The 9,401-nt window shown below is 67.2% G+C and overlaps 1 protein-coding gene across 1 annotated transcript in view; it reads left to right on the plus strand.

The window, feature by feature from the left end:
- The window catches only part of RUNX3 (RUNX family transcription factor 3), a 55,094-nt gene extending 46,115 nt beyond the window's left edge, over positions 1-8,979 (plus strand). The window contains exons 5-6 of the mRNA XM_051856666.2: positions 3,791-3,949; positions 6,801-8,979. Coding sequence (XP_051712626.1) covers positions 3,791-3,949; positions 6,801-7,342 — 701 coding nt within the window. The 3' untranslated portion in view covers positions 7,343-8,979. The remainder of the gene's footprint in view (positions 1-3,790; positions 3,950-6,800) is intronic.
- The last annotated feature ends 422 nt before the right edge of the window (positions 8,980-9,401 follow it).

The following is a 9,401-nucleotide window of genomic DNA, read 5'->3' on the forward strand; positions in this document are numbered from 1 at the left end:
GGGACAGCTGAGGCCTAGAGGGACAGGTGGTTTACCCGAGAACACTGGTGGACGGGAGCTGCCTGGCACAGGCCTGGGCCCCCTGGAGCCCCTCGGGGCGGGGCAGGCCGTGCTCTGCTCCCCCGGAAGTGAGGGCTTTGGGCACCAACCAGGCTGGGGGAGCCCTCTGGGATCTGAGCCTGGCTGCTGGAGGCAGGCCACGGAGGGGGTGCCCCAGGTGCTGCCCATGCTCCCCCCGAAATACCTTCCTCTCCAAAACTTGTGATCTGTCCCCCAACTCAGCCACGCCCTTGGGGTTAGACAGTGTCACAGCCGCTTCCCAGAGGCCGGGGGAGGCGGGGCCGCGGTGGGCCGGAGTGGCGCGTGTACAGCGCCAGACTCAGCTCCGAGCGCGGGCAGGGCAGGGCCCGCTGCTCATCTTCCTCTGCACAGAGCAGCTCCGCGCCCCAGTTTGGGGCCCTAGATTTTCTTTCTTTTGTTTTGTTTTTTTTTTAAAGTTATTTATTTGAAAGGCACTAGAGAGGCAGAGACAGGGAAGAGAGGTCCTCCATCTGCTGGTTCACTCCCCAGATGGCTGCAACAGCCGGAGCTGCGCTGATTTGAAGCCAGGAGCTTCTTCTGGGTCATCTTCCACTGCTTTCCCAGGCCACAGCAGAGAGCTGGATTGGAAGTGGAGCAGCCGGGACTCGAACCGGCGCCCATATGGGATGCCGGCGCCTCAGGTGGTGGCTTTACCCGCTATGCCACAGCGCTGGCCCCAGAGCCCTAGGTTTTTAAGTGCGAGGCTCTTTGCCTGAAAGGTGTCTGGGCTGCAGGGAGAGCAGGAGGCCAGGTGCCTTCCAGAAGGTGTGACCAGCACCAGGCCTCCGTGTCTCACCTGCAAAATGGGGACAGGCGCGCATGTGGGCAGCCTGGGCACCACGAGGGGCAGGGCGGGGTGGGGTGTCCACCGCCACCGAGCTGTTTCCACTCCTGCTAGTGGTCGTAGCCTGTAGAGGTGCCATGGGGGCTCCGCGGTACAGATTCGGGGTTTCCTGGAGGAGGGGGCTCTTGGCCTAGGCCCCAAAGGGCAGGAGACCCCTCCGGGCAGAGGCTGTCCTGAGCCAGGGGCGCCGAAGTGTGGGGGACGGAGAATCTCTACAGAGCAGGGGCAGGAAGAGGCGGTGATGGGTGGGCCCTGCCGGGAGAGGCCCCACCCGCTCTCCTCTCTGGGGCCCTAGGCTGATGGGTGGCTGATCCTAGCCCTCAAGCCCCAGCTGTGGGAGGGAGGGGCCTCGGTGAGCCAGCGGGCTGGAGGGAAACCGAGGCACGGAGCCTGGAGGACCAGGCCGCAGGTGCCTGAGTGAGCAGAGGGCAGCACCACCCACCCCGTCTCACTGTGGGACCGGAATGAAAGGGCCTTTTCTGAGGGCCTCTCCTCGGGCGCAGGAACTTCCGCTCGGCTCCCCGCGTGAAGGCCCCAGCCCCGTGGCTCTGAGACTCTCTGGCGCCCTGGCCACACGCCCCCGACCCTGCCCCGTGCTCCCCTTTCCCCTTCCTGGCAGGGAAGCCATTCCTGACTGCTGCACACATCCCTTCCTCCAGAAGTCTGCCCTCTGACAGCACGTGCTGTGTGCTCTGGGGCCGGGCCCGGGTCCGTAGCCCGGGTGCCAGAGCAGCCCCTGAGCACAGCACCCGTCTTGGGAGGAAAGGAACATGTCCGAGGGGAGAGCACCGGCCTGGGGGCCGGGATCTGGGTGCGAGTGCTGCCTGAGTTCGGTGTCCTGGGCTGGAAGGTCGGGTGGGGGAGGGGCAGTCCTGCCTCCCTGGCGTCCAGCACCGGTCCTAAGAGCGATGTCCCCCGCCCCCCGTGCGGGCCGACTGCCCACAGGCCCTGTCGGGCCAGCGTGTCGGGGACCCTGCAGCTTGGGGTGGGGGCAGGGAGCAGGACTTGAGCGAGGCCCCCAGGCTGTAAGCTGCTGAGCTGGTCCTCGAACCCCAGCTGGCGGTGAACCCCGCCCTCCCCCGCCCCCCACCAGGCCACAGGAGTAACCGTAAGCGCTTGTGTCTGTGGGTGACTCAGAAACAAGGGGCCTTGTTAATCGTGACGATAACAGCCACGCCTGAGGTTTTGCACCCGCTTTCATGGAGCCCACAGGCTCACGTCAAGCTTGTGGTGGACTGAGACACCCAGATCCTCCGCAGCCAGGCTGCCGTGAGGTCAGTCTGTGGTCCCCACGGCCATCCGGCAGGCAGACCACCCTGCGCTCCCCGGCGCCCCACCCGGTGTGGGAAGCACTGGTGACACTGGGCCCAGCCCTCTCCTGTCTGCCGCAGTCCCCACCCATCCCACATGCCCAGCCCCGTGTGCACCTGCCTCTGGGACCCCAGCTCTCACCCTTTGTTGCTGAGCATTCTGGGAGGCAGCACTGGGGGACTGCACCGAGGCCACGGCCTCACTCCCGTTGCCAGGTGACCCACAGTGTTCCAATGGCCTGGGCGTCACTGGAAAGTTAACTGGGGTCCCCCGGGGCTTGGTGACCCTCTGGGGCTCCCAGGAACACCTGCTCCACTTCTGCGGGCTCTCGGATGCCCGTCTGAGCTTTGTGAGGGACACGTGGGGAGCTTGGGGGTCTGCGGGTACCGGATCATTCGGAAGATCAGAGTCAGGCCTGGGGAAGCCTGCAGTGCTGTCCCTGTCCCCGTCACACGTTCCCTAGGGAATCGCCCGTCGCTGGCAGGACGGGCACGGCTTGTGTTTTGCTCCCCACCTACTTCTCTCTTCTGTGTTTGTCAATCTAGAAAATTCCACGTTCTACCAGACCCCAGGACTCGGGCAAACCTTCTCTCTCCCCCTCCTGCACAGCCGCTTCCCCACACTTTCCTATGAGGGCCTGGGGCTCAAGAAGCCCCACCCCATCCCCCGTGTGTCACCCCGGCGAGCATCCTGCCCTGTGGTCAGGGCGCTGCTTCCCTCAGCACCCGTGGCAGGCGGGACGGCCAGTGGGCTCGCGGCGAAGTGCTCGTCACAGTTGCTGGGCCCTCGCTGTCCCAGGGAGGGGTCCCAGGGTTTTCCGGGCACGCTGTCACTTCCGTGGGGCCAGTTTTACAGACTAGGAAACGGAGGTTGAGCTGCTCAGAGGGCAAGTTGGAGGGGCACAGCCGGCCCGAGGGGACCTTGCTCGGGGTCTCCTACACACACTGAGCCAGAAGCTGGCCAGGAAAAGTCCCGGGGCCTCTGGAGAGGGCGGGGGCTCAGGCGGGGAGAGCCTCCTGTGGCGCGTGTATCTGTGCGTGTCCAGTGAGCCGGTGAGGCAGCGTGGGCGTGGTGCAGGACTTGTCCCGCAAGCTGGGTGTCACTTAGCTGTGACTGTGGCCTCAGGAGGGTGAGTTTCCCTTCTGGGGCCCGGAGAGGGGCAGGGGTTCTGGGGGCACCAGCGAGCAGTCCCTCCCATTCTGGGATGTCTAGGAGGCGGGGGCGGCAGCACTCCTGGGTTCTCGCCCCGCCTCCCCTGGGCATTGAGGCATTTCCCGGGCCTGGTGACTCAGTTTCCCCTTCTGCCAAGCAGTGCTGCAGAGGCTTTGATCTGAGCCCCTCTGGCGCACGCGGTGTAGGGGAGCTCCCGCAGTCTGGGGGTGGGACAGGCTGCCGGTTCTCTGTTCGGTCTTTCGGAAGCCCTGGAGGGGAGGCTGGTGGTGATGTCAGGGTTCTCCCCGCCGAGGCCCGTGGCTAGACCTCAGGGAGAACTTCCCGGCAGAGAGTGGGGCTCTACCGTGTCGGCGGCGGCTGACGGCTCCCCGTGTTCCGCAGGGCACCGGCAGAAGCTGGAGGACCAGACCAAGGCGTTCCCCGACCGCTTCGGGGAGCTGGAGCGGCTCCGCATGCGGGTGGCGCCGAGCACGCCCAGCCCGCGCGGCTCCCTCAGCACCACGAGCCACTTCAGCAGCCAGGCCCAGACCCCGATCCAAGGTACACACGGCGGGGGCGGCAGGCGGAGGGGGTGGAGAGCCCCTCTCCGAGGATGGCCCTCTGTGGCCCAGGTGGCCGACGCGAGCCGATGTGCACAGTGCCCGCGCCCACCAGCGGCACAGACACAGCCCTGCGCCCCGGGAGCTCGCGCTTGCCTGGGGAAATGGGGCGAATCCCGCAGCGTCTTGTCCGAGGAGGTGACAGACCTGTCCCTGCCCCCAGCCTCCGCCTCCCTCTGCCCAGGGCTGGAGTGGCGTTCGAGCGAGCTCAGGGCACTCAGGCGCACGTGGCGAGCCGTAGGGTGCAGCTGCAGGCCCACGCACTCTCTGGGCAAGCTCTCCCCCTGCCTGCCCAGACTCCTCCCATGGGAGGGACCAGGGCACGACCCTCGTGGGTCCAGCAGGCGCAGCCACGGAGAGGTCTTGGAGCGCATGCGCACCTGCAGGTGCTTGGGAAGCCGCTGGGCCCTGGCTTGCTCTCTTCCATCTTCCAGGTTCTCAGGTCAGGAGGCTGCGTGCACAGCCCGCCCTTAGGCCGGGGGTCAGAGGGTGCCGGGCTGTGGGACTGGGTGGGGCCAGGACAGCCAGGTGCTGGCCGCAGCCTCCCTTCTCCCTCGCTTCTCCAGGGCCTGCTCAGAGGCCCCGGCAGATGAGTGGATCGAGGCCTAAGAGCCTAAGGGCCTCCGTGGGTCTCACAGCCCCTACTGCACCTGCCCCCGGGGAACTTCCTGTCCCTCTGCGGACACAGGAGAAGCTGTGCCAGCCCGCCCCGCCCCCTGTGCCAGGCTGAGCTGGTGGGTCCACTGGCCGCTGCCCAGGCGCTTGCCATGGGTTCCAGGTGCGGCTCCATGTAGCCCACGAAGCTCCCCTTCGGTCTGCACTCGGACCTGGGGAGAGGGCCCCGCCCAGCCTCCCTGAGCTCCTGGACCAGCAGGTGTGAGACGCTCAGCTTGACCTCCGGGGGCGGGTCTGGGGTGACAGAGGGGGCTAGACCCCCATCCTCCTGCTGCAGCCTGAGCCAGGGCCCTCTAGCTCCTCCCAGACCTGGCCCCTTTGGGGCAAGCGAAAGTCCTTGGGAACCCAGGACCCCGAAGTGTGAACTTCGAGGTCAGACCTCGCTAAGAATGGGTCTGGCTCTTCTGCACGTTGGCTGTGTGATCTTTGGCAAGTCACTGCACCTCTCTGAGCGTCAGCTTTCTCATCTGCAGAGTGGGGAGGAGGGCCCAGCCACAGAGCGGGTTGGCGGCCGCAGCTTGGGGAGCCACGCTCACTGCACCCCCCTACAGGTGGGGTGAGCCTCTGCCCCCAGGCCGCCTCCGCCCACCCTTGGTGCCTGTTAATGGCTTTGACCCCCAGCTTTGGTCCCAGGCAAGCAAGGCGAGGCCCAGCCCCTCCGGACCCCAGCCCCCAGCCCGCCCACAATGGGGGGCTTCGCGCAGCTCAAAGGGCTCATTCAGCCGCCACACAGCAGCTGGGGCAATTTGGAGAAGAAAATAAACATTCCCTTCCCCTGTTGGGGTTGGCTGCTCCACCGTGGCCCGGCCAGCTCGGGTTTCCTGGAGCTTCGAGGCCTGGGTGGGGGGCCTTGGGGAAGCCGGTGGGGGTCTGACAGCAGGGACTTCCCTCACCCCGGGGACAAGGCCAGGAGGGGACCGCGGCAGGTCCAGGCAGCCCACGGGGCCCCCAGCGCCACGCGCCAGGCCCAGGCCCTTCCTGCGGCTCCTGTTTGTGGGGTTCCTGATGCACGGGCAGCACCCACTGCCACTCCGCTCGGCACCGAGGTCCCGGCCTCCGACAGGTGCGGCCCTGCGTGCATGCCCCGTGTGCCTCCCCCAGCCTGGGCCAGGAGCATCACTCGGCTCCAGCCCACGCGCAGGACCAGGGCACCCCGCAGCTCTCCCCGGGGGTCACAGCCCTCCGTCCTCAGCCACGCCTCGGACACGACTGGGGTGGCCACCCGCTGCTCCAGGGCCCCCTCCTGGCCTCATCTTCAGGGGTGACAGAGCGGGTGGGGCCAGACCTTCACCTTGGAACCCCTGGGGGCTCCCTCCTCTCACTGCTGCCAGACCACCAGGGGGCCCTGCGCGAGAGCCTCACCTCTGCCTTCTACCTGGCAGGCCCCGCCCCAGCCCGGCTCCGTTCTATGTGGGTTAACCAGCTTAATCCCGATCAGCTGTTACAGTCCTTGTTTTCAGTATGGAGAAACTGATGCCCAGAGAGGTTAAGCGACTTGCCCGAGGACACACAGCTAATCAGTGCAAAACCCTAGGTAACTGCCCAGCTCCAGAGGCCACACAGCCTGGCTCCTGTGCTGCCTGGGAGTTGGGCCTGCTGCCTACCTAGCGTGGGGGCTGTGTGACCTCGGGCCGGTGCCTTGCCCACTGCCCCCAGGCCTGCTTTCTCTCCAGCTGGGTTAGACTGAACCTCAGCTACTTTGCATGCTGAGGGCAGAGGTCTGGGGAGACGGGGATGAGAGGTCAGGGGTGGAGGTGGGAACACTTATCCGGGAACTCCTGGGGGACCCGCACTCCTGGGGGTGCCGGGACAGGCTCTGGCCGGCCCTTGTGTCTCTGTGGGACTGGGTCAGGGCCCACTTCCAGGAGGAAGCCCAGGTGCCGCAGGGCTGGGCAGGCACCCGTTCCTGCGCATGCGCCAGGAGACGCCACCTCTTCCCCTCCGGGCCGGGCCTGGGGGGAGGCCCGCACTGCCCACCCCTTGCCCTAGGCAGAACCCCATCGGAGCCAGGGACCCCCCACGGTGGGCTTGCACACAGCACCCCAACATCTCGCTTCAGGAAGAGCGCTCGGGTGGTCTCGGGCCGCGACTGACCCTCCTCCTTGCTGTCTCCCCAGGCACCTCGGACCTGAGCCCCTTCTCCGACCCCCGCCAGTTTGACCGCCCCTTCCCGGCGCTGCAGACGCTCACGGAGAGCCGCTTCCCTGACCCCCGGATGCACTACCCGGGGGCCATGTCGGCCGCCTTCCCCTACAGCGCCACGCCGTCCGGCACGGGCATCAGCAGCCTGAGCGTGGCTGGCATGCCGGCCACCAGCCGCTTCCACCACACCTACCTCCCGCCGCCCTACCCCGGCGCCCCGCAGAACCAGGCCGGGCCCTTCCAGGCCAACCCGTCCCCCTACCACTTGTACTACGGGGCCGCCTCCTCGGGCTCCTACCAGTTCTCCATGGTGGCCGGCAGCGGGGGCGGCGACCGCTCGCCCAGCCGCATGCTGGCCTCCTGCACCAGCAGCGCCGCCGTGGCCGCCGGCAACCTCATGAACCCCAGCCTGGGCGGCCAGAGCGACGGCGTGGAGGCCGACGGCAGCCACAGCAACTCGCCCACGGCCCTCAGCACGCCGGGCCGCATGGACGAGGCCGTGTGGCGGCCCTACTGACCGCTGCGGGCCCGGCAGGACGAGACTGACGCTCCCAGGCGGCAGGTGGCTCTGAGAGCACCTGCGCAGCTCCCTCTTTGGACCGAGGGCTGGGGGCCTCCCCAGGAACGCCGCCCCCCACCCCCGCCCTGAGCCCAGTCATCTGAGCACCTGCGACTGCCCCAGGCCCTCTCTGCCCGCGGGGAAGGCCTCAGGGTCCCTGGAAGAGGGCCCCCCCCCGTGCTCCACCCTCTTCCTGAGACCCCGCCCTCCCGCTGCATTGGCACACATTGAGTCCGAACTGGAAAGCACCCCCGCTCCGGGTATGGATGGGGTGGGCCCCGGCCCCTGGCTGGCGGCGGCGCCGGCAAGGAGGGGACGTGCTGGCCCCCAGCTGCCCGTCGGGTCCCAGCACCTGCAGGCCGGGACCCCACCCCCACGCACTTTCCTAGCCCGAGGCAGCCCCCTCCAGTTCCCTTGGTGGGGGCCCCTAGTTCCCACCCTGGGAAGGGCAGGGGGTCCTGGGCCGAGGGGTTACTGAGCCAGCCGCCCCGCCCCCCGAGGGCCAACCAAGCTGTGCCCCACCCAGCCTCTCCGCGGCCCCCAAAGCAAACAGCCTGGAACCGGAAGCCGGTTTTAAAATGGATTTCAGAAACAAGCTTCAGTCAGACCTCTTTAAACACAGTCTCTGAGCGCGTGGGATCGGGGCGGGGGGGTCCCCCACCCCCACCCTTCCTGCAGCAGCTCTGGTGCCGCGCGGGGACCCTCACGTCTCACGTCAGGGGCTGTCAGCGTCCTCCCAGAGCAGGGGGCTCCAGGGCAGGTCGGAGGAGCTGGGAGGGGCCTGTGTCCCTCCTCCACAGGCTGCGTGGGCTCTCACATCTGGGTTCTCCAGTTCGAGGGCTTCAGGGAGACAGATGAGAACTACAGCACTGGTCGGCCGTGGCTTCCCATAACCGCTCCAGCCGGGCCGCCTGGAGATGCTCCTTAGTGGCTGTCAGTGCCACCCCCACATGTGGAGCAACAGCCAGAGGCCGGACGCACACCCTGGCCCGGTTAGGAAGTCCTTCTGGTGATCCAGCTCACGTTGCTCCTGCTGCAGTTTCTCCTGTCCGCACAGGAGAAAGCAGGCCACTCTTCCCGGTGGCTGCGGGGGCCTCCCCACCCCTTCTCAGGAAGCAGCTACAAGTCCACTTCCCCCCCCCCCCCGCTTCCTTGCTCAGTGGTTGCAGACTGGCCCGGGCCAGCGAGGGAGGCACCTTTGGGTCGCCAGCGCCCAGCACTTTGTAGCCCTATGATCCCCTCCCCATCCCTGCCCCGGTGTGGCAAGAGCCTCGCCGAGTGCCAGGGCCCACGCGAGGGCCCTGGCAAGGCTGCCCTCAAGTTGGACCCTGCAAACTCACGGATGTCAAAAGCACAAGGAGAGGGTGCGGCGGTCCCTGGGAGCCCGTGGGTTGCGGGCCCAGCCCCGGTGACAGGTGGTCGTGCCGAGGCTGGCCGGCCGCCGGCCTCAGAACCCCCACGGGCGGACGGGCGGGCAGAGGGCTGGGAACTGCTTTGCACTGTTGTTTGCTTGGTGTGTGTGTTTTTAATGCACAACCTGCTTGTACAGTAAACTGTCTTCAGTACTATTTAACTGGAAAGTGGGAGTTCGGCTGCTTTGTCACTGTAATAGAACTCGGAGATGTGTTGAAGGGTCCCGGGGCCAGGCCTCCAGGGCTGTGTGTGGGGGGCTGGGGGGAGAGGGCAGGGGCTGGGGGCTGCACCTGCTGCTTTGGGAACTCCTGTGCCCATGGCCGCCTTTCGTCCCGCTCCATCAGGAAACCACTCAGGTGCCAGGATGGCCTGTGAGGCCTCCCCCTGGCGTGGCTGGGACCCCGTGATCATCAAGGTGCCACCACGTACCCCTGCTCCCAGTGGCCTAGGTTCCTTGCTGGAAGCAGGAGCCGCTGGGTGCCCACGGCAGCTTGGTTCCCGGGCACGGATTCGGGGGCCTGGCAGAGGCGGAAGGCATGTGCAGCTACCGTGGTGGGTGCTCCCGCCAGGACATCCTTGGCTGGGACCGTGACGGGGTGGGGGT

The sequence above is a fragment of the Oryctolagus cuniculus genome, chromosome 7 (assembly GCF_964237555.1).
Source record: "Oryctolagus cuniculus chromosome 7, mOryCun1.1, whole genome shotgun sequence".
NCBI classification, from domain to species: Eukaryota; Metazoa; Chordata; class Mammalia; order Lagomorpha; family Leporidae; genus Oryctolagus; species Oryctolagus cuniculus.